At 43.8% G+C, this 24,597-nt stretch overlaps 2 protein-coding genes across 3 annotated transcripts; one reads left to right on the forward strand and one right to left on the reverse strand.

Annotated features, from left to right (window-relative positions):
- Window positions 1-483: 483 nt before the first annotated feature.
- Window positions 484-22,358, forward strand: kmt2bb (lysine (K)-specific methyltransferase 2Bb). 2 transcript variants are annotated; one of them, XM_076160719.1, is made up of 36 exons: window positions 484-868; window positions 2,930-3,008; window positions 3,156-6,698; window positions 6,831-7,012; window positions 7,158-7,277; window positions 7,472-7,658; window positions 7,755-7,986; window positions 8,081-8,148; window positions 8,241-8,492; window positions 8,684-8,790; window positions 9,145-9,255; window positions 9,396-9,509; window positions 9,726-9,872; window positions 9,960-10,052; window positions 10,151-10,268; window positions 10,382-10,495; window positions 10,900-11,084; window positions 11,231-11,332; window positions 11,462-11,572; window positions 11,784-11,860; window positions 12,248-12,465; window positions 12,566-12,669; window positions 12,801-12,938; window positions 13,135-13,293; window positions 13,401-13,518; window positions 13,617-13,695; window positions 13,783-13,943; window positions 14,029-14,196; window positions 14,306-17,219; window positions 17,324-17,430; window positions 17,523-17,660; window positions 17,798-18,050; window positions 18,761-18,868; window positions 19,016-19,099; window positions 19,396-19,525; window positions 19,632-22,358. In XM_076160719.1, exons 1-36 carry the CDS (start codon window positions 539-541, stop codon window positions 19,905-19,907), a joined length of 11,427 nt encoding a protein of 3,808 aa, XP_076016834.1. In that variant the 5' UTR covers window positions 484-538; the 3' UTR covers window positions 19,908-22,358. The 2 variants fall into 2 exon arrangements, with proteins under 2 accessions (XP_076016834.1, XP_076016835.1); XM_076160720.1 differs by having other exon boundaries at window positions 484-844.
- Window positions 22,359-22,430: 72 nt separating this feature from the next.
- igflr1 (IGF-like family receptor 1) lies at window positions 22,431-24,381 on the reverse strand. Its single transcript, XM_076160780.1, has 6 exons — window positions 24,374-24,381; window positions 24,252-24,287; window positions 23,971-24,046; window positions 23,822-23,899; window positions 23,454-23,537; window positions 22,431-23,110 (listed from the first exon to the last, which is right to left on the reverse strand). The coding sequence occupies exons 5-6, from the start codon at window positions 23,524-23,526 to the stop codon at window positions 22,794-22,796; spliced, it is 390 nt and encodes a 129-aa protein (XP_076016895.1). The 5' UTR covers window positions 23,527-23,537; window positions 23,822-23,899; window positions 23,971-24,046; window positions 24,252-24,287; window positions 24,374-24,381; the 3' UTR covers window positions 22,431-22,793.
- Between the last annotated feature and the right edge of the window lie 216 nt (window positions 24,382-24,597).

The following is a 24,597-nucleotide window of genomic DNA, read 5'->3' on the forward strand; positions in this document are numbered from 1 at the left end:
GTTTACAAACAGTGCGCGGTTTCAAACGATTTGAGCTGTAGCGGTCACTCAAACTGCTTGTAACTTCTTCATACATTCAGGTACAAAACCCAATCAGACATTTTTCAGGCCTTCACACTTAAAGGTTTCAGGCACTTCTTCGGTATTTGGCAACATTTGCAATCACAAAACATTAGTTTAGTTTAATTTAAAACAATTGTCTATGCAAATAAATAAAAGCACATTAACTGAAATGTTGGCATAAGGTTTGGTTTGGATTTTAGTCAAATCTATGTGCGCATCTTGAGCGTCTCATAAAGGTGCGCACTTACAGGTAGTCAGTTCCCCCAGTCTACCAGCAGAGGTCAACACTTTCATAATTCCTCCCGTTCACTTTTCTGTGAGCAGATACACTGCAGGAAACTCGCTTTCCCGTGATGCAGCGCGGCTACCCCCCCCCCCCCCCCCCCCCCCCCCCCCCCCCCATCTCGCGCCTTCCCTCTTGTGTCTCCGTCTCTGCTCGAGCTGCTAGCCGTCGGTGTGTGTTGTTGTTCAAGCAATGATGGCGGCAGCGGGATGCGGATCAGCAACCGCGGCTGCCGTAGGAAGCCAAGGTGGTACAGCTACGGCCAGAGGTCGTTTTCCCGGACGGCCATGGTCGTCTCGCAGTCGTTTGCGTTCTGAGAAGAGATGGCAACTCGGGCGATCTGGAGTAGAAGCTGATGATGTGACCAACGGAGGCCAAAGGCCCGCAAACCTGGTTCTGTCGTTAAACGAAGACCATTCTCACTTGCGCTTACTAGGGATAGAGGCAAGCCACAAGATCCTCGGCCAGTCTGGATACTGCTCTAGTGGGAGTGAAGAGGTGAGGTCCCTAACCGAAACAGGAGTTAGTATCTTTCATTTAATTTTTTTATATTTTGTTTTCTGACTTACTGTGTATGAGCGCTGTGTAGAGTAGTGTGTGACTGTTTCGTGCTATGGACAAATGTCAACACCGCCGCTAAGGCTAGCGTTAACTTTAGCTTCAGACTTGAGCTAGTGCATGCTAACTTATTAGCATAGTGCAGCTTTTCACATCACATTTTAATGAACAATCGCAACACAAACACACACATTGGGCACAGCGGCGGAGCAGCTAAGGTATTAACTTAAACGCAGTTTCTTAATACGCCGTTTTAAATGCTAATTAGCGTAACGATGTGATAGCGCGTACGGGAGATTGTTGAATGGAGCCCAGTGAGTGAGGACGTCAGTTTGTAAACAGGGCTCGTAATGATTCCAGCTCCGGCCCGCTCGTACCAGGGCCACGGAGCAGCTAGCTAATGTTAGCCAACACAAAGAGGAGGGAGGCTACTGTACAGCGGCTAACGCTAACTGCTCTGATTTCACACACTAACCAGATGTCGGTGCAGATATTTGCCTATATCGATTAGACAGCGCATTTATGACGTATTTGGAAGAGTATCTGAAGTCTTTTTAATTCAAATTCAACGTTAGCACTCCAGAAAACTGAAAGTGATAAGTTAAGCTTGGTAGCAGAAGGTACAGAAGTGAGTTCAAATGCTTCCGAGAGGAGGGCCAAGTGCAAGCTAATGTTCAACACGACAGGTGGTGTGTAAGTGTAAAAGAAATAACATTAACACGCTGTGTTTTAGTTGTGACAGCTCCCCGTCAGTAAGCAATGTTGTTAACGTGTAATACTGACTCTGAGCTGTGACTCGTCGCTAGTCTTTCAGGTCACATTTGCGAGTAGAAGTCGCCGAGGTGTAATTGGAGGGAATCGTAATTACATGCCGACTCTTCCTGGCAGTTTACTGTAAAGCCATGTGGGGGTTCGTCCCAACTCCCAACTGCTCAGTTCACAAAAGCTTCAGAGACCTCGTGAAAAGTTCCTCCAAGCAGTTAAACACATTTACCCGCATGCTGCTCATCTTACCGCTGTTGACATTTCGTTTCTCGCAGTTCAGATGAGATGAATGAATTGTATATTTTTGAATGCAGTGTTTGCTAACTTTGGCTGGTATGCCAAGATCAGCATGTTATGTATTGTCAACAACGTATATGTTTTTACTGTGCTGCACCAGAATACGGGCCAATTACAATCGTTTTCCACCCATCTTCCTCTTGGTTGTTCATCAGATCTGATTGTTTCAGACACTATCAGTCCTTTAACTTTTATCTTAGGAACTAAAAGATTCTTCAGTGCATTTGTCGTAACATTTCTGTGTCTAGTGAATTGTGAATATGCTGCACGTAGACTAATTACAGTAAATAAGATTAACAGCGGTTGCATGACTTAAAACACATTTTTGTTCACCAGAGTCTGAGTTTCCTTTTACTGTTGCATGATGGGTAAGCTTGAACACAGAAGGACAAGATTATTGCATTAAAAGTTGTTTCCGCTTCAGTACAGAAACACGTTGAAACTATTTAAAGTTATGTTTCAGTTATGTCACTCTTTCTCTCCTAGAGGAATGTGGTTACATAACTATCATTTAGATGTCAAAAAATTATATTTTCTTATTGAAATTCCTGTTGTTAATTAGAATATTGATACTGTCATCATCAGCACTTGCACTCTGAATGGATGTGTACACACCGTATTGCATTACTGAGCGTTGGCTTTGTCTACTGATGTAGACTCAACCTCTGTAGTACATTAGTGATCTCAAAGTACCAACTTTGGAGGCAGGAACCCACCAACCAACCCTCATAATAAAATTGAGCTTACGCTCCGTCGAATTATAATCCTGAGTTCCCCTGTTCCTGCGGTCAAAGTTCTATTATTGTGTGTAGGGAGACATATTTCACACACAGTGTATATTTCAGAATATGCATTCTAACAGTTATACAATTGAGACATTAGTTTTGATGGAGGAGTAGCTGCCTTCTGAACTAAAGTGTTAATTTTCTTCTATTGCTAATTTCTTTTCTTTTTTTGTTTAAGGGAGATGACTTCAGAGGATTTGAAGCTGAGAGAAAACGCTGCAAAGCACCCATAATGTCCCGACAGAACCCTTCCAAAGGTAAAACACAATGCATTAGAGGAGACCACATTAGGTATAGCAACACACAAGTTACAATTCGGCCAAAACATGTAATATAATGCAAAAGATGACGGAGTTTTGCGTGTAATAGTGGATGTTGTAATATTCGATATTTTGTCTTTGTAGGTGACCCAGTCAACACAAAATCTAAAAGACAGGGCGGGAAAAAAATGCCTGATATGGCAACAGCGGAAACAGCAATTTCATCCCCTCAGCCTGGAGAAGATGTCAACTCCAGCGAGGATTTTCACAGCTTATCTCCTGAAGCGGAGCCTCCAAAGGATTGCAGGAAGGCTCCAAAAGGAAAAAACATTGTGGACAGACAGTCCACTAAAAATGGAACCTCTTCAGCAGCGCCAAGGATTACTATAAAGTTGGTGGCCAAAAAGAAAGTAAAAAATGCAAAGGAGTCTCGTAAAAAATCTGGAAAGAAGTTGAAGATTAAAGAATTTCAGGATCAGAGTAAACCCAACGAAATTCAGGGCGACCAGATTTCAAGCGCTCATGTAAAATTAAAAACCGAACCACCAGATGAAATATATGAAGACAGAGGCACAGAAGATAAAGGAGGGGGGACTTTACCTGCTAGAAGGCGTGGAAGATCTGCTTCGAAGACAATGGAGGCTGGAGAGCAGACTAGCTCCAAAGTTGAGGTTGAAGACCAAAAACCGAAGGAGAAAAAAACAGCAGGCCGATTTAACACTGTAAAGGAGAGTGGGAATGTGGAGCCAAAACAAACTGCTAAAAAAATAAAGCAGAAACAAACTGTAACTCAGCAAGATTCTGAATTGATGACCCGCAGGAGTAACAGAGTAACTAACCCGCTCTCCAAAAAAGTCTCAGACACTGCGACTGAATCTGAAAATCGGAGTGCAAATGAAGCTGTTGCAACAGAGTCGGCATCAGAAGTTTCTAAAACAGAGGAGACCAAACCATTGACGAGAAGAGATGGGCGTAGGCAAAGCAAGAGGCTGAAAAAAGATGTCACGGTGCCAGAAATCCAGGATCCATCAGCCACCGAGCAATACAGTGACAATTTGTCTTTGAAAAACGAGGATATGCGGGTCCCAAGTTTGAAGTTGGTTAAGGTCAGAAACCCAAAATACGGTGCTGAGTCTAATGGGAAAAAATCCAAAAGAAAGAAAAAACGAAGTAAGTTTCTGTGGACGTTAACTTTGGTGAAGGTTGGAGGTCAGATTCAGGCTGCTGGAAATGTTGTCAAAGTAAGAGAGAAGACTCTGAGTGTCAGTGAAGTGGATCCGTCCACTATTTCTGCCGCCATTGTCAAAAAGAGTGCAAAGGGGGTAGATAAAAATGCAAAAATGGATAACCCTGCCCCACAAGAGTGTATCACCACAGAGAATAATAAGAAGGGCTCCCAAAACGAGACTGATGGGTCATTTGAGGACAAATCTACTTTACAAGTGGAAGTTGAAGTGGAACACACAACTGAAACTGCACAAGAAATAACAAAAATGGATTGTGGGAAAGTTCCTCCTCTTCAGATTAAAAAGGTCTCCTCGCCTAGAAAGCATAAAAGCTCAAAGCCGTCGTTTTTAATTCAGCAAGTTAGTTCTCCGCCTGAAAACAAAGAGGACGTTTTGAATGATCTCAGTGGAGAGCAGGAGGATAAATCATGTTCCTTGGATACAGAGGTCATACCAACAAGGAGACTGAGGAGAAGGACATCAAGCCTGGATTCATCCCAATCTAAAGGTGTCAGTCAGAGGCCACCGAAGTTTCAGAAACGGAAGCTTAGAACGAATCAGGAGAGTAAAGATATTCAACAGGAGCACGTTGAAGTTTCTTCTCAGGTTTCAACCGAAGATTCCACCTCACCTGTTCTTCCTGAAAACTCCTGTCAGGTGTTGGCTGTAGACTCCTCACAGATGGCTGTTATAAACGCCTCTGAAGCTTCTGATAAGGACTCTTCTCAGACTGCTGATGATTCTTCACAGATTCCAGGTGAGGTTTCCACACAGAAACCAGAGGCTGAGGTAGAACCGCTGATCGAAGAGGCCAAACCATTAACCGTGCCTTCCAAACCTAGAAAGTGCAGAAATAATAGTTCTGTAAAAAAGAGATCAGCTCAAAAGAAGAAGACTGTTGTCATTCACGAAGACATTTCTGTCAGCACAGAGGAACCTATCGTGGCCACAAAGGAACCTGTAGTCACTCCGGCTGAGCTAAAGGACGATGCTCAGCCTGTGATGGCAGAGTTACATCAGCCTGAAACAAAAGACTGCATCACACCAGAGGCAAAGGAGGATGCTGAGTCAGTTAGAGAAGAGGAGATCCCACCACCAGTCAAAGAGGAACAGGCAGACATCTTGTTAGCAGATGGTCAACAATCTTTAGTGTCAGAGCATGAAGCAAGAGATCCAAAGACATCAGGTCTACAAAGGAAATCACACAAACAAGGAAAAAAGAGGCGGAAAGGCCTGATTGGGCAGCGTCAAAAACACAGTCAAAGGAGCAAAGATGGGAAGTTTGCTCCAGCTAGATTATTTGAAAGTCAGAATATTCTGAATGATGAGGATGAGAGTGAAATTGCCGCCCCAGTGGCAGCCTCCACACCAGCTCTAAGCTCTAAACTTATTGGAGTACATAAAAAGTACAAAAATAGACAAACAGGCCTTCAGTTCTTAAAATCGAAACGACCAAAACAATCTCAAATAATTTCTAAGCTGTTTGAAATGGATCTTGACAACGATGATATGAAGCAGGAAGAAACGGACACACTAGTTGATGGCACACAAGCCGATGTGCTGGATGCCCAACCTGGTAAAACCAAGTTTGTAAAAAACATCAAGCACTTCATCATGCCTGTTGTAAGTGCAAGGTCCTCACGAGTGATCAAGACCCCACAAAGGTTCATGGATGATGCTGGCATGTCGATTTTGCCTCGGAGAAACTCGCCAAAGAAGGGTCTACAACTTGGCTTGCAATTCCGTCCAGGAAAGAGACGAGATGATGTTCTCGGCAGTGCAGTGTCCCCACTCCTACCGGGGGACGATGACGACATGTCGAGTGAAGCTCAGTTGGATATCAATCTGTTTTCAGCTCAGGAATTGGATGACAACACTGATATCGGCAGCAGCCTATTTTCTGGTAAAAACTGTGGTAAATTCGAAAAGAGGAGGTCTCTCCTGAAGAACAGCAGCTTCAAGTGGCGCGTGCCAGGGGATTCTAGCGAGGATGTGAATACACTGGATGAAACTCCAGAGAACAAATGTGAGAAGATGCTTTTACCCAAACCAGTCGATAAGCCTTCAGAAGCATGTGCTGATTTTCAGATTGCGCAGAAAAAGAGAAGCCCTCTTAAGTTCAATAAACAAATGGCTCACCTAAAGATTTACCAGAGACTTAAGAAACTGCAAACGGGACTTCCAAGAAGCAAAACCACAACAGAGACGGATAGTGTCAGTAAACCTCCTCAACCTGCCATTGATCTAGCAGAAGGACTCGATGATGAGGCCATGAGCATTAGCCTTAGGCAACGGAATACAAACACGGAGAAGGACAAGTCCAAGCTCAAGATAGAAGACCTGGATAGTCCTGGAGTGGTGAGGAAGGTTTCCGTGTGTGTTAGGGCCATGAACTCTAAGTCCCTTGCATTTCACCCTAATAAGGACGATTTAGCTGGGAAAGAGGCCCAACCTCACTCAGGTAAGCAACACTATCACCATGCATCAGCTTAGTTGGATTTGTAGAAAGCAAGGTATACTTATACTATACAAAGTTGACAATGAAACCCAAGTAATGGAACAGGTGTTGGTGTCTATTCTTGCTTATCAACAGGTAAACTGCTGTCAGGACAGAAATTGGCTGCAAGTGAAGGTGATTTTCCTGGGATCTTGGAAAAGGGAGCGTCTCAGAGAGCGCGCCTCACTGGGGCAAATAAAAGAATGTTCAATCTCCTCAGGAAAGCCAAGGTCCAGCTCATTAAAATTGACCAGCAGAAACAGCTCAAGTCATCCGGGGTAAGGTCATTTGCAGTTTTTACAGCCTCTCATTGTTCACTTGTAATTACATCAGCTCCGTGTAATGGGACTTGTAATAGACTAGGCACACAGTGATAACATTGGTGACTCACCTTGGGGTCGTTGTTGCTTCTTCACCCCGCAGCTTTTATCTGGCCCATCTGGTGCTCGGTCTAGAGATGCGACGTCTAAAAGACAGAGGAGGAAACAGAGGATGCACCCCGAGTCTGATCTCCCGGTCAAGACGGAGCCACCTCAAGGACAAGTAAGAGCACTTTCAAAATCAATGCAATTAAAACGGTGGTTTGTGGCGGTTTCACCTCTATGGGAGGATGGTGAGAGGTCGTGTTTGACCTCACAGTGATTGTGTGTGCGCTCATATGTAATTAGCCAACCCTGCCACAGCACCGCTCCAACGTCTCAGTCTTTAATTGTCTTTATTCTGAATTGTTTTTTCAGCCACAGCACATCTCCCCTCTGTGCCAGGAGTTCCGACGAGCAGGGGGTCCTCGTATCAAGCACGTGTGCCGAGCCGCAGCTGTGGTGCTGGGGCAGCCACGCGCCTTGGTACCTGACGACATCCCCAGGCTTAGCGCCCTTCCACTGCATGAAAGGACCGGCATTTCCCCCTCTGCTGTCACTAAAGGTAAATGTGAGCCGAATTCTCCCTGAGACTTGTCATAGGGGGGAAGAATCATTTTCGTCCAGTCAGCTTATTGTCGATCTTTCTTTATTTTTGAAGATGTCGGCTCTCCATCAGAATCCGATAGTCCAGGGCTGTCGGATCAAAAGGTCACCAAGGTCAAGAAGCCGTCAAGTTTTCTAAAACGGAAAGGACTCGGGCCTTTTGGGTACCGCTCTCGGAGGTGTGGAGTATGCGATGGGTGCAACCATGAAGACGATTGTGGGAGATGCATAAACTGCCTTGACAAGCCCAAGTTTGGCGGCCCCAACACAAAACGGCAGTGTTGTGTGTAAGTTAACGTATATGTACTTAATTCTTAAATGTAGAGTAGCGTCAGATCAGCTTGACCTTAATGGATCGAAATTTATATGTTTTTCTTTAAGGTATAAGAGATGTGATCAAATTGAAGAGAGGAAAGCACGGCGGCTAAGTGGAAGAACAGCACCTAAAGGTGATGTTTCACATAAGCATGTTAAGACATTCTGAGAGTATTCTTGCTAAAACAATTGAAATTAATTGTGCTACTCGTGTTATTCTTTGAAGGTCCCTCTAAACGCAGGCGCTCCTCTCTCAGTGGGGGCCATTCAAGTAATGATGAGGGGAATGAGGGTGCTGCAGAGTCGCCATCTGGTGTCCAGGGTGACAGTCCATCAGTACGGAAGCAACCAAAGCGGATTGTCAAACCTCGCGTCTACTTTGACCTGGTGGACTATGACTCTGATCTAGATGACAAAGCTTTCTCAAGCTCGGCATCACCAGCCAGGAAACGGGGCCATGGGTCCCGTTTCAATCAAGGTACACTAACACTCAGAAAGATTGATTAGAACGGCATATTATTCCTGTTAGTTTATTGCTATATAATATATTGATATGATATTTCTATAAATATACAGTATTTATTCAGATGGTTCTCCTGCTCCTGGTGTTTCTCCTGTCATTTATGTATTTGATGAGAAAATGACCTGTGCTTCTCCTCGACTTCCAAGACTTTGTTTCACTTGATGGATTCCTCGGAGACATTTCAGATGAAGAAGTCAGGCATCGAAAGTCCAGCTCGCATCGTGTACCTACTGTTCGTCGTAAAACCGAGAAGGTGTGTAATCCTCACTGTCTTTGTGACCACTATGCAAATGTCTGTATGTGTACTGCCGACCTGAGGCAAAGTGAGAAACTTCTTATTCCTTTTTGGAAATTCAGGCCATGCTTTCTTTTCCTGGTGCGCTCTCCTGATTTTCTCTCAGGAAAAAAAATCATAATCGCATGACCAAAACAGGAAAAGATGCAAAAGTTATTGGTTCTAGAAATGGTTTCACTCCTGGAGTCCAAATTGGTTCAAATCTATGGCAGTTAACAGCGTCTGGTGCGAAAACTGTGACAAATGAACAAGTGTTAAAATGTTTTTTGCCACACACCTATTGTACACCTAATAGTTATCTCCTCCTCGCAGGGTCCAATGGAGCAGACTCCTCCCAGTGTCCTGGCTGCCTTGGCTCATGGATTTGAGCAGAGGGACACTGAGTCTTCTAAACCTACTCATAAGATCAGGGTAGACTTTAAGGTAGGAAACTATTTCTTCTAAATCTAAACTCTGTCAGTGTTCTCCAAAGCAACTAGAACAATACTACAATTGGTATTTTGTAGCATGTATATCAACATAACAACTTGTGAACTGTGATGTTTACACTGTCTCATTTACAGGAGGACTGCACCTTGGAGAACGTATGGAATATGGGTGGTTTAAGTATAATGACCTCTGTGCCCCTCATGCCTCCTTTAGTCTGCTTTCTGTGTGCCAGTAAAGGACAACATGAGGTAACTACTCGCTGTTTGCTCTTTGTTACTTGAATTGTTCTGATGCTTTACCCTCACAACCATTAAGGTTATAGTATGAAATGCAGTATTTTAAGTGATTTGTCAAATTTGAATTAATTTGTAGTGTAAACTCTTCTTTACAAACAACTGACTCACTATGTAAGGGAGTGGGTACTATTCTGACAATAATATGAAATAATCCCCAACTTTTTGTAGATGCTATATTGCCAAGTTTGCTGTGAGCCCTTCCACCGTTTTTGCCTTGAGCCAGCGGAGCGCCCCTCAGAGGAGAACAAGGAAAACTGGTGCTGTCGCCGCTGCAAGTTTTGCCACGTGTGTGGCAGAAAAACCAAGCACTCAAAGGTACAAAATGCCATTGGAATTATTTGGCTGTACCTCACTTAAATAATTGATGTCTTCTTAATAAGTCATTTTTCTTGTCACTATTAGCCTTTGTTGGAGTGTGAGCGTTGCCAGAACTGTTACCATGCTTCCTGTTTGGGATCCAACTATCCCAAACAAAACAAAAGGAGGAAATCTTGGGTAGGTTCACATTTGGTAAAAGACAAAGTATTATTTGACTCTGAGTATGTTGAGAGTTACAATACATCAATGGTGCTCCTCTGATGGTCTCCATGTAGGTGTGTATGACATGCATCAGGTGTAAAAGTTGCGGAGTCACACCAGGAAAGAGTTGGGACACTGACTGGAACCATGATAAAGGACTGTGTCCAGACTGTTCAAAACTCTCTGAACAGGGTAAGGGGACTTCTTACCTTTGGGGTTTCTCTCAGTGATATATCCCTATCTAACAACATTCTATGTGTATGTTGGGACCAATCCTCTGACTGCCTTCCTCTATTTCTCATCAGGTAACTACTGTCCGATCTGCTTCAAGTGCTATGAGGACAATGACTATGACAGTCAGATGATGCAGTGTGGCACCTGTAACCACTGGGTACATGCAAAGTGTGAAGATCTAACAGGTAATCTATCATTTGTACCTAAGCTTTTAAGTAGACAGAAATCAGTTGGGAAAAAAAGAATAATTATATCAATTCAATAATCAATAATTATTCAATTCAAGGACTATGTGTAAGTGTGTGTACACAGAAGGACACAAGGGGGCAGAATGAGTCTACCAAATTGAACCTGGTTTCTCTGTTCTGAGACAGAGAATGTGCATAATGTCTACTGTTGCATAGTGTACAACAACACAACGCATTCCTTTGGCATTCTAGTCATTGCATTTTTTACCATGTTTTCATTTCATTTGTGTTATTGTCTTCCTGAGAAGCCAACAAACGCAGTTGGTATGAATGAAAATAGGTCAAGTTCAGAAACCTGCATTGCTCTTAACACCCTCCTCCCTCCGTAAAAAATATTTCAGATGAGCTGTATGAGATCCTGTCCAGTTTGCCAGAGAGCGTTGTGTATTCATGTCGGCCATGCAGCGTGACCCAGCCCAGCGCCTGGAGGGAGCTGCTGTATATTGAGCTCAGGTCTGGGGTGGAGAAGGTGCTGGCTTGCTTGCTTTCCTCTACCCTCACCCAGCATCTTGTTACCTGCTCCCAGGTAACTCAAGATTTATGATGAATGAAATGTGCTGCTGTGCTAATCGTTTTCTTTAATGTCTTGCTGGTTCTTTTGTCACCCATGTGTAATATTGATAAGAGAAAATGTATGAAATCCTGTGTGCCGTGTTTTCGTTTCTGCTGCAGTGTGAAAAGGTGGTTGACCCTGACAGCGGAATAGAGGGCCAACCGGCCTGTGACCTCCGAGCTGTGGGCAAGAAGTTTGACAAAGGACTCTACACCACCCTGGTTGGTCACCATCTTGAGTCATTGTATTTGTTGTGGTTCCGATGGTTGCAGACGTTTGGTCTTACTGTTATAGTTGGAAAATTGGGAAGTGTATATTACAATTTGTCATTGTGGTTTGGTCTGTTACAGAAAATGTTCCACGAAGATGTGGTTCAAGTGGTGAGGAAGAGGCTTGCGCAAGAAGATGATCTTCCAGAGGAGCAGAGACTAACTGCCCTTGCACGCTCTTATTACTTAAAGGTACTCAGAAATAAAGACGCCTCTTTCCCCCTACACACCCCTCCTATAGTTCAGTCATATACGTCTGTATCATTCAAAGCTTAGAAGTCTTACCATTGCCATATAAAAGACTTAATTGTTCGACTGTGTCTTTGTGTTATTGTAACTGATATATACTATCGCTGTCTATAACTACGCATTCATCACTGACTCAGATAATTTTTCCCTGTAGCTCTTGGAGGAAGTGTTTAATTGGTTTAACAGCCAAGACCCAAAGGTGTGGAACCCTTATACCAAAGATTTGCCCACGTGAGTATTTGTCTTCATTCACTGGTGTGTATACAAGTGTACCTTACTCTCAATATGTATGTATGTCCGCGTGGCCCATGCCAAAGATAACTTAAATTCATTCATTTGGTCTGAATCGCTGAGATGCCTTGGGGAGAAGTAATCACCCGTAAATCCATTTCTGCTGAGAAAATCTTATCACAACTTAGCATGTTTAAAGCATTTACATAGTCACGCCTGGCTTGCACTGAAACAGGTGCACAAGTGTTTGTCAATTCATAGCTGTTTGTCTGGTGTTGTTTTCTTGCATGAAATGAGTCCTTTGTGTTGGTTATGCTATTGAAACACGAGTTGCTTCCTCTTTTTCGATTAAAAAAAATCACTAACCAACTCCTTTCTCTCTGATAGGGGAATGCTGTCACATGCTGTTGAGCCTCCCACATCTGAGCATATTTATGCCCAGTGGCAGGATAGGGAGGAGCTCCCACCCAGGACTCCGCTGGCGGTCCTGCAGGAGGAGAATGTGCAAAGTTTAGATGTAAAGGAAGAAGAGGCAGTTTCCCCGATGTCTTGTGAGCCCACCAGCCAGAACCACTTCAAGACCAGCAGGGCTGGGAAATTCAAAGGTAAAGCTAGAAATTGTGTATAAATGCTACTGGCATCTGTTTACACCATTTATCTTGTAAATGTTCTTGGCTTCCAAATCATTTTTTTTTATATTTCCAGGTAAAAGGGGTCGTCTTTCAAAAGCGGATCTGGACACCGGATGGTCCAAGGATGATGAAAGGCAGTGTTCTTTGTGCCAAAAATATGGAGATCTCAAACCGAATGTAAGAAACAGAACAACTGTATATCTGATGTAAAGGCATCAAACTCAATGCTTCATTAATAGCTTCACTTGGTTTTTCAGGTAACTTCACTTTATTCCCATTTTACTCACTTAAATTGTGTTGTTTCACAGGAAGCGGGCAGGTTGCTCTACTTGGGGCAGAATGAGTGGGCCCATGTCAACTGCTCTTTGTGGTCTGCTGAGGTGTTTGAAGAGGACAATGGTTCTTTACTACATGTTCACAGTGCTGTCACAAGGGGCCGCTTGATGGTTAGTTATTAATTATTTATTTCTGCATTTTGTTAAACAGTTGCGTCAATTCATATTTTTATTTGGAATCTGAATTTCTGCATTTGTCTTGTATACAAATTGTCCATTCCTATGAATTAGCCTGTGAGGACCTTTAGTTACTTCCTTTTACTTAATGTTGCATCCCTCCCTCGTGGCTTTCAATTTCACTCAACAGCGATGTGAGCGCTGCAACCAGACGGGCGCCACAGTGGGCTGCTGCCTGACTTCATGTCAAAGCAACTACCACTTTATGTGCGCCCGCTCCCGTCACTGCGTGTTCCAGGATGACAAGAAGGTCTATTGCTTCAAACACCGACATCTCATCAGTGGCAGGGTAAATTGTACTTTTCCTATCTTTCTCTAACTGAATGTTAAAAACATTTTAGGTGATAATCCTTTAATTATAAGTTGTATTAATCACTTCTGTTCATTTTCCTACAGATGATAACGGGTCAAGAATTTGAGGTGAACCGCCGGGTGTATGTTGATTTTGAAGGGATCAGTCTTCGGAGAAAGTTCTTAACTGGACTGGAACCAGACTTGATCAGTGTGATGATAGGTAAGTGTTTGTAGTTTTCCTGGTTGGTGATATTGCTTCTTGGCATCTGCTAACTGGTAATTGCTTCATATTTGATGTCCTTTTGTCTCTTAACACAGGTTCCTTACAGATTGATGCACTCGGTGTGCTGAGTGACCTTTCAGCCAGCAAAGGAAAGCTTTTTCCTGTGGGCTTTCAGTAAGTTGTATTTTACCTTTTGAAAAGTCTGTTCCATAAAACATCTTGGGAACAGTGAATGAAGTTCAAACCTTGTTCCTTCTCCAGGTGTTCTCGCTGGTATTGGAGTACAGTTAATCCACTACGGCGTTGCAAATACACATGCACTGTTCGAGAAGTCCGACCGCTCATCCCTGAGAAGCCTGTTGAGGAGTTGCCAGACCAAGGAGACAATCACACTATTGCTCACAGTCCCTGTCTTCCTGCAGGTATGTACTGAACAGTGATCCAGTAAGAAGTAAGAGAAACCAGTAAAGTCAAAATTTCTTATAACTTTATAAATTTCCCTCCCAGAATTAGAACCCCAGGAGAGTGACATAGCAGAATCGCATACCCCACCTGAAGAAACGTTCACCCTTGGTCCACCCCCCAAATTTGATCATGGAGCAAGGCCAAAGATTCCCAGCTATCCTCTAACCCGGAGACCAGCTGGAGGAATGTCCAGACCTCTGCCGTCCCCAGGTAGAATAAAACTTTATCTTTCTTTCAGTTTAACTACCACAAAGGATAAGGTGAGTGTTCAGCAGAGAACACAGAAGTCTGAGGATTTTCAAATCTGCTTATTTCTTAGGAGCAATCCAGTTGAAACCTCACCACATATTAACCATAAGCGATCTGGAGGAGACGCGAAGGCCTCGTCGCCACAGCCCACATTCCCAGACATCAAGTCTTCGTGGTCACATTTCCCCCCCTCCTCTGGGGCCCCTCACTGGATCGAGCACGGGCCGTTCTGGGAAATCTTCCCTGCCTACCTCTCCACTCTTCCCACTCAGTGCTAGCGACAACCTAATAACCTCTCCATCATCTCGCTCAGTTGGGGTTAGAAGTGGTTCTTCTGTGCGATACCCTGGGAATGCACATTGTACCCCGGGATTGTTTACGCAATCCACCTGGCAGGACGGCGTGGGAAGCATTCCTTCAAATCTGTCTTTCAGGCCCCGATTATCATTTGACCTAAGCCAGTCTGACTCTGCTGAGGTGCCACACAATTTCTTGGCCTCACCAGAGCCAGAAGACATATCTCCAGCAAATGGTACTTCACCTCAAAGGGACCCAGCCCAACAGAAAGATGAGGAAGGATTTTGTTACGATTCATTCCACAAAGACCCCAACATAACTTTGGGTCCTGAGATGAAGGCAGAACTGGAGATTGAAGAGACCCTCCTGAATGAAGGAGTGGCAATGAACTGCGGGGGCCAAATAGTGGTAGAAGGTGATGATCAGGATGAATTTTGGGGAAGATCCCGAGAAGTACACAAGAGGAAGACTCTTGTTGCCTCCTTGCCACGCTGTGCAGCCTCAGCCAGGGATGACATTGGTAATACTTCATCTGATGATGATATGGAGCACTATTTCGACTTTTCACGCACAATAGTCAGTTGTCCTGCCTCAAAAGACCATTCCGTGTCTCCATCTTCCCCTTCCACTCGGCCTATAACTCAGTTGGATGGTGTCGATGATGGCACAGAGAGTGATGCCAGTATAGCGACCAATGATGACACTCAGAAGGTTGAGGGTTGTAGTAAAGCTCAGATACTTGCCAAAAATCATAATAATCCCCCTGAGTCCGCTAGCAGCACAACGATTGTGAATGTGCAACATCTAGTCCCTCAAGTATCTTCTAACGACATGGACAGAGATTCTTCATCGGTCACCATCTCCATTGCCGCTTCCAGTGCCTCCCAACTCAAACAGCAAAGCTCTGATTCTCCTCTAGACCGTCAGGCGACTGCGCTTCCTACGAAGGATCATGAAGCCCCGGCCAACCTGCTTACAAATGTACCTGGGTCTTCATGTTCAGAAGAGGTATTCAAGGGTTCCAGCCTACCATTGTCCACAGGGACATCTCTTGTCCTTGAAAGATGTGCTACAAGCAACCATTTATCTGGATTGGTTCCTTTTGCAGAAGGCACAGCACTTAAGAACCAAACTTTTCAAGCTGTTAAAGCACTTCAAACCAGTGGCCACATTGTCACATTAACTGAGTTAAACAGGAGTCATTTAACATCTAATACAACAGAACCTGCATTAGTAGATTCTTCTGACGGTAATCCAACTTCCCTGTTGGATCTCCTCCAGCCCTCCAGTATAATGCCAACAGACGTACAAAATCCTGTGTATACCTGTTTACCAGGTTACAGTCAACCTGCTTTGACAAGTATCACACTTGAGCCCGTCTCAACCCCACAAGTAGCCCCGCAAAACAATCCTGTGTTATCAGTCACGCCAAGCACATTTCACCCAGCAGTAACTTGTGGAAGCGTCTCTCTACCTATTTTCTCCACACAAGCACAGCCTCTAGGTTCTACAGCTGTGAGCATCGTGTCTTCCTGCCCTTTGGTATCGACTGTTTCAGGGTTGCCATCGCAGGTATCAACCGCTCCATCAGCAGGTCAGGCCACTTCAGCTCCTGTGATGTTAAATGGTTACACCTCAGCATCTCTGCAGAAGGAAGGTACAGGCCACACAATCTCCATCAACTTCTCTGCACCAAGGCCAACTTTAGAACCTCAGCAGCCAATGGTATCTCCAGCATTACCTGGCCATGCAATCCTAACTGTGAAGGAGGTTGGAGGTCCGAATGTAGATCCTACACCACATGTCCTCTTGGTGAACCGCCTTGGCCAGATATTTGTGAAGAACCCAGAGAGCAACACTTTCCAGCTGCCCACTCCAAACTCCCCTTCTTACAACTGTGTGACTCAAATAGCCAGCCTTTTGCAAAGCAACGCACTGTCAGCCACGCTAGCAGCAGCAGGTAATATGAACCCTCTGCCACCTGGAGCCCACGTAGCAACCCCACTTCCTCCAGTGGTTGGGCCCACAGTTCAGAATACAACCACCATTACACAACTGCTCACTCAAAATAGCAATGGAGCAACAGCGTCAGTAAATGTCAAGAAACCAAAAAAGAACGCAAGAACGTCAGCAGATGAACCTGTGCCGGAGTTGAAAAAACCAAAGAAGAAGAAGGAGCCCGGTGCATCCAAGAAATCCAAATCATCCAAGGCCTCAAAGCTTCCTCCTGCGTCAACGGAGAATCTTCCCATGACTCCTGCTGAAAGTGCCCAAGCAATTATAAATCAAGCTATGGCCAGTAACTACACCCCCAAGTGGAGTGGGCTTCGAACGCTGAGCCCTTCTTCCCTCGTCCTGCCCCCAGGCCTGCTAATTGAACCTGAGCCTCTGAAGTCGCCACCATCACCACCGCCGCCAGCATCACCGCCTCCTCCCACGCCCCGCCCTCGCACCCATGTCCGCATGAAGAGGGTGTCTTCGCTTTCTGACCGCATTGTCACAAAGAAGTCCAAAGTGGATTTCCTGCAACCCGAGCCCACCAGTGACGAAGAGGAGCATTCCAGACCTTCCTTTCCAAGCATCTCCAGTAGGGCTTCAGGGGTTAGAATCAAGACTCCAACAGTGAAGGGTGTGTTGAACTTGGACGACCTAAAGGAGGAGCGTCTCAGTGATTCTGACAGCTCAGGGTAAGATAGTCACATCTATAACGTTTGAACTATGGAGGACTGACATTTTGCTGCCACCCATTGTCCTGACCATTGCACTTAAGTTGCCATTATGGTTTTTTTAGGTCAGTGTCTTTGGATTACCTGTCGATGTCTCGGGGAGACCCAGGCAAACAGCATTGTTGGGAGCCAGTCGGACACAGCACCCTGACTGACTGGAAGAAATACTCAGGTACTAGAATAGTAGAATTTTACCTCATCTCATCACCAAGGCTCTAATATTTCCAAAGAAGTTAAATGAAATTCTAAATGGTGTTTTGTTAGGTGCGGCCTGTGCTTCAGATGATGAGCCACCGCTTTCTGATGATGACGAAGACTGTCCGGCTAACAGAGATCAGCCACACCTGCGATTCCACATAACCAGCGATGATGGTTTCAGTGCAGAAGCAGACACCATTGAGGGTGAGAGTGAGACCGACATGTAACATTTTAGAAATATAAAGCAACTCCTTCAAACGATTTGATATTTAACATCTGAGTTTCCTGCGGTGTGGTGTCACATGAATATTAATCTACTGAATTGTCATTCGTCCCTTCAGTGGCCTGGAAAGCGGTGATAGACGGGGTTCAGGAGGCTCGGGCGCTCTCTAGGCTGAGACAGCTCACTTTCCAGGGGATGACCGGCACCCGCATGCTGGGTTTGGTCCATGACGCAGTGGTGTTCTTAGTGGAGCAACTTCAAGGGGCTCACCGCTGTCAGCGCCATGCCTTCCGTTTCTTCAAACAGTTCTCTCAGGAGGATGATCTGCCTGTCAATCCCACTGGCTGTGCACGCTCTGAGCTCTACCTTAGGTTTGTATGCATGTGCATTGTCGTGCATCTACTAAACTAATTACTTGGAATGTAATAGTTTGTTTGTTTTGCCGAATGCAATTTTCCCAACCTTGGTGGTAAACTTTGAAAACATAAATACAAATAGTTTTATTGATCACATCGACATGAGAGTTGTGGCGATGGCAAGAATTCTGAGTTAAAAACAATTAATTGGGTTTTATTGATTTACCTCGGAGGGATTCTAGCTGTTGCCTCTTGATGAGTTGCAGTTCTTCTCTGTCTGCTGTCTGTGTTCTGTGTCTGCTGTTACCTTAAGGTCATGAGTGTATAAGACATTGCACAGTCAAAACCAAACACAACAACTGCTGTGGTCCTGTAATGGAGATGTTTACCATTGTTGTGACCTTACTTCCACAGCCCAAACTTGGGGCTTGAGTCATCTGGCCGTGGGGCCTCTCTGAATAGATACTGTCTGGTTTCACAACAGCTACTTCTCTCATTCTCTTTAATGCTCTGCACTCGTTACTTAAAAAGAAAGGGTCGTAAAGAGAATGAAATGGGGGTGGAATTCAACAGATTCAACATGTCATGTTGACAATGATATAAACAATGTGATAAAGCTCTAGCTACACACACACACACACACACACACACACACACACACACACACACACACACACACACACACACACACACTAATCTCCATCTATAAATGTTCTGTTTAACAGGAAGTCTACATTCGACATCTTTAACTTCCTGGCTTCTCAGCATAGACAGCTGCCTGACATTGGGCCCTATGACGATGAGGAGGACGAGGTCCTTCTGAAATCTACAAGGTCAGGCCTCGCTCATTTTTTTTATTGTAGTTTTGCACGAACCAAAACACATTTAACATCATTTAACTTCAGGACCGATAAAATGTGTTCTTTTACACTTATTCTGATTTATCTGGTGCGGTCATGTTGGTCTTGCCTTTTCTTCAGACGTGCTACGAGTTTGGAGCTTCCAATGGCCATGCGCTTCAGACATCTGGAAAGGACCTCCAAGGAAGCTGTAGGCGTGTATAGGTCAGAATAAACGGCTCAATAACAACAAACTCTAACCCACTCCCTGTGATTCACTACGATAATTGATGGTATTGACATAGTTTCACCAAGTTAAGGTTCATGCACTTTTGTTTAGACCAAAACATCGGGTTACACTGTAATTTTCAGTTTTGGTACAATATTTAAACAACCATCTACTGTCAGCTGTGTAGTCTCACAGCAGTGTAACTGAACCAAATGGAAAGGGGGTTGGGCAGCGTCTTGACATCCCTGTGAATAAACATGTCTGACACTGGTACTTTCCCTCACTGTTGTAGGTCTGCTATCCATGGACGCGGTCTTTTCTGCAAGAGGAACATTGAGGCGGGCGAGATGGTTATCGAATACGCCGGCATCGTTATCCGCTCAGTGCTCACAGACAAAAGGGAGAAGTACTACGACGGCAAGGTAAGTGCGATTTCTAGTGCTCGGCTCAGTCGTAGTTTGTCGTAGTTATCCTTCACAAAGACCACAGCCTAATTCCTGTCCCTGTGCTTCATTGTGTCTTCTCCAGGGCATTGGCTGTTACATGTTTAGAATCGATGACTTTGATGTGGTGGACGCGACCATGCATGGCAACGCAGCGCGATTCATCAACCACTCCTGCGAGCCAAACTGCTACTCACGGGTCATCAACGTGGAAGGCCGGAAGCACATTGTCATCTTTGCCCTAAGGAAGATCTACAGGGGGGAGGAGCTCACCTACGACTATAAGTTCCCCATCGAAGACGCCAGCAACAAACTGGGCTGTAACTGTGGGGCTCGGCGATGTCGGCGCTTCCTCAACTGAGAGACCCCTCATAAGGAAAGGTGAAGATCCATTTTAGTAGTTAAGCCTTAAATTAAGGTGACACTGGATTGGGCTCGGGATGGCGGTGATCAGTCAGCCCAGCGGGGGAATTATGCCACTATGAGACGGCGGAGTGGAGTCTGCAAACATAACGCGGCGGGTCAGAAGTGATGGGTTAGGGTTATTTTGTCGATGGAAGAACGAGGAGAACCTGCACAGCGAATCCTCGATTGCCTGCTTTGTGTTCACTTCTTATATATAACTGTCACCATCTAGCACCATATCAATGGAAAGCAAAATGGAGGAAGAACCAATCGATGTGGTTTTGGGTGATGGTTCAACAGGATATTTGAGTGAGCTAGAGTGTGAAATGTGTGGGTGTTTCCTGGATCTCTACACAACAGACAAAATGACATGCCTTATCTGCTGGAATCATCGCCGCTGCTGATGTGTCGCTTGGCTTTGAGAGGTTCCTTATATGTTCAAGTCTTTTTGGGAAGGGTGTGTGTGTGTGTGTGTGTGTGTGTGTGTGTGTGTGTGTCTCTCTCTCTCTCTCTAGCGCACTTGTAATCATAGATCGATGATACCTCCGTCCTCCAGTGACGGGCTCCTATAGCCGCATCTGTGCAGTGCTGAAATCAGGTCTTGAGCTCTTAAGTTCACCCTAACCCGTTAATCGTGCGTTTTATCTTGCATTTGACACTTATCGGTATTTTTTAAGACTTATATTTTCCTGAATAACAACCATGGTGCTAAGCTTTGAATGGTCCTTAACGTCTTAGATTGGACTGAGACGTCCTGTAAGTTTAAAGTAATTTAGCCGTCTAGCTGTTTATCCACCCTGCAGAGACCACGGTGTGTGTGTGTTTATGCATTCAGACTCAGTACTTTTAAATCATTGGAGTAGAACTCTTCTGCCAACATTCATACTTAGGATCATACGTCTTCTATTTCTCACCTCCTCGCTTCCGTTTTGAAATGGATCGTTATCTTACTGTAAGCGTTTTCACTCATCAGCAACTAGCGTCATGTTCATGAAAGGCAGAAGAAATGTCTTTGCAAACGTCTTGATGTACAGTGTATGTAGCAAAACACTAACCCAAGCCAAAAGTGAAGATCTGAGGTGGATATTCAGTTTTTTATTCTATATTTTATCACTCTGGCGGCAGAGGCTGACGACCTAATGCAATAAGATTTTTGCTGCCCTACAGTTGCACATAAATCAACCATAGCAATGTGTTCCACTTCCCTAAATCCCCCACAGTTGAAACTCCAGAGCCCTGTTATAGACGTCACCACTGAGTGTGTCCATTCAGCTCCTTCCACTGGGAACACGGGCCACAGAAGATGTACATATTGCAGTGGATGTTGCTGGATGTCGATGGATACACTCAGCACCTTAATGTTAATGTATAATGTTCTTAGTCGATGTTCAGTGCTGACGTTATTGGAATGCATACACTGTTCAAATCAGTAATTATATTTATTCATGTTCTTGATTTATATTTTCGAATGGAGAAGTTGTGCTTTTGTATAAACGGTGGCGGTCGAGCGTATTCAGAGATCTCCCCCATTTATATTCTTTTTTTTGTTTTTTTGTGGTTTACAAATTATGTCCTTTGTTTCACTAATTTACTTGAATTTTCTCCCGTGACGGTTGTCATGCATTTAAAGCCTTTATGAGAAAAGTTGTTGTAAAGCAGGTCTTTTTAAAATACTCGTTTTTATTTTATTTTATATTTTTGTTCATGGTTAGATTACTGATGGTCTTAGAATCAACCACAGGAGTAAAGTGAGCACTGTTTGCCCCCCCAACCCCCCTCCCCAATGCCCAAGATCTTTCTTATTTCTTATTTCTTTTTCTTCTACATCCTTTTCTGGCCAAACTGATCAGCGCAGACTTCCAATAAGATCATATTATGTCCAATCACTGGGATACGGCGCCCAAGTTCACTTGTGTCAATCACCTAGCTGACATCTAGAGCAGAGTCGCTCCTAACTCCTTGCAAGGATTCTACCTCAGTTGTTCAGACAGACGTTTGGGAATTCTGATGCAAAAAGAGAGGATGATCATTTCAGAGTAGCTTGGTTTTAATGTCATGCAGAGCTTGTGTGCGAGTGTGTGTGTGGGTGTGTGTGGGTTGTGTTTGCGATGAAGGAGGCAAAGCACTAGTCAAAACCTGAAGTTATGACCATGACCATCTCTCTAAGAATCTGTTCAGAAAGCTGTATGTTATATAAATATATATATATATATATATATACACACATATATATAGTAGGGTTATTTTAAAGTATAAGTGTAAAAGACATAAAAATGAGAAAATATCTGTGATCTTTAAATTTACGTCTTTGTTACTGTGTACAAATGAACCCTGAGTTTGTAAATATTTGTATACATATTTCTAAACCTGTTTAATTTTTCTATGCACTTTTTTATTTATAATGTTATTTGCTTAATAAAGATGTTAAGATGTTTGAACAAATCACGTTGTTTATTTATTTATTTTTAAAAGTAGGAATATTCATGTAAAAAATATCCAGGGTGACTTGTAAAAGACAAAACAACAAATGGGCTATTTGCTAAGTTGATTAAAGAATTTTTGAATATTAAAAACTGAAGAAGAAGTCAAAGTCAAAGTCAGGTTGATTGTCAATTTCTTCATATATACAAGACATACAAAGAGATTGAAATTACGTTCCTAACTATCCCACGGTGAAGACAGGACAAGACATTTACCAACACAAGTAACAAGTAACAAGTAACAGTAAACAGTAAAGTGCACAGGCAACAGTAAATTGCACAGGCAACAGCAAATGAGGACAGCCGATCCCCCCATAATAAAAGTAACAAAGTACTTTAAGAAGAAGAAGGATATTACACTGTCATGTCTTCAGTGTGAGTTTGGTCAGAACAGCCACGGCGTCGTTGCGTCCCATGACTGTGAGCTGCTTGGCCATTTGTCCCACTGTCAAGTCGGGGTTCTTGCTGGTGACCCCCTCCAGCACGGCCCTCAGAGGACTCCTGCTGTCCTTCATGGAGTAGGTGTAAGTGATCCAGGTGGACGGGAAGGACCAGTGAGACGCCAGATGACGGGTGTTCTTCACGCCCCTGACCTCTGGATCCAGCAGGATGACCAGCTCCTCCATCACATCCAAATTGTCCAGCACTGTTTGTAACGGTGCGGACTGGATTTCAAGCCCTAGGTTTGAGAGATGTGAGGGCGTTATCACGTGGTAAGTCGTTCTTTGTTAACATTATTTATTCGCAATCCTAATGGCCCTTGTTTCCCTTAAAACACTTTCATTATTCACTATCAAATTTACAATAAACGTGTAAACATTTAATCAAACAGGTCTGAGGCTAGAGAGCTTTGACTGCTTTGCTTTAATCTTCTTGTGCCTGGACTGTGTCAGTGCCCCCAACTTGTGGCAGACCCTCGTACTGCAACACCTGGATCCTCAAGGTAAGATATACGTTTTATTCAACAATACATATTGAAACTGAAAACTCAATTCTGCCTGTGTGTCGTCCATGTCACTCACTCAGGTTGTCCTCCAGGTCGCTCTCAGGCTGAGAGGGGAAGACGATGAAGCCTTCATTGATGTGAGTCAACATTAGGCGCTCATCTGTGTTACACCCCCATGAGAGACGGATTCATTACATAGGTATCATACAATGTATAGTTGAAGACATTTGGTCAACTCCACAATGCTCCAATGTGAACAGGGCCTGATAGAAACACCAGGATGTTCTGACTGGGCAATTCACACACGCTGGGTATAGTTTCCCATAGTAATGCAGGTATATGCACCTCATCCTACAGTATCACGTTTAAGTTAACCTGATGATTAATAAAGTATCGTATCTTATCTTAACTGTGTTGTAAGCGTTCTTAAAAAAATTTACACACCTCTTTTCTTCTTCCTGTAAAGGAAGCAAGCACATAAGGCTGCAACCAACAAGGATGTGATGATTACCGGTACTGCCCCTGCACAAAAAATAAAAACGTTTAAAGTATTATTTGTACTTCATGTATTATAAGTACATGAAGTAACTTACACAGTACATCATGACCAGTTGCATCTGCAGCCGGTGGGTAGGTCACGTTGGGTGTAAAGATGGATTCTCGGGTTGTCTGAAGTCAAAATGAGAACAAATAAATGGCTCATCTCAAACTCTGTCCCCAGTAACACACCTCACTGAGTCTGTAACGTTTGTTAGACAGACAGACAGACAGACACACAGCAGCCTCACTAACTATCATTCAACCATGTCAGACATTATAATTCACTCATTGATAAATTAATAACAATCTATTTTAATTTAAGATATCATTTTACCAGTGATGTCTTTCTGGGCAGAAATGTTGTTGTCTCCTGTGTAGAAAAGAACGATTCAAAGATTCATTAAAAAAACAAACAAAGTCAAAGCATGCGAGTTTTAAGTTTGAATATATGCTCACCCTCACCATTTCTCTTTAAACAAACAAACAAACAAACAAACAAACAAACAAACAAAAACACAGATTACCGGTCAAAAATGAAAAAAATAAACACATTAATCTATCGGTTTATACTTCAAATAAAGTCCAAAGGGAACACGTGGGTCAACTCTGTACAAGACGAACTCGTAGACCCCGAGTCCACGAGACGTCACCGCCCCCTCACCTCACACACTCCACGGTGG

The sequence above is a fragment of the Genypterus blacodes genome, unplaced genomic scaffold, assembly GCF_046128005.1.
Source record: "Genypterus blacodes isolate CSIRO-AG114 ecotype Tasmania unplaced genomic scaffold, CSIRO-AGI_Gbla_v1 ptg000107l_1, whole genome shotgun sequence".
Classification (NCBI taxonomy): domain Eukaryota; kingdom Metazoa; phylum Chordata; class Actinopteri; order Ophidiiformes; family Ophidiidae; genus Genypterus; species Genypterus blacodes.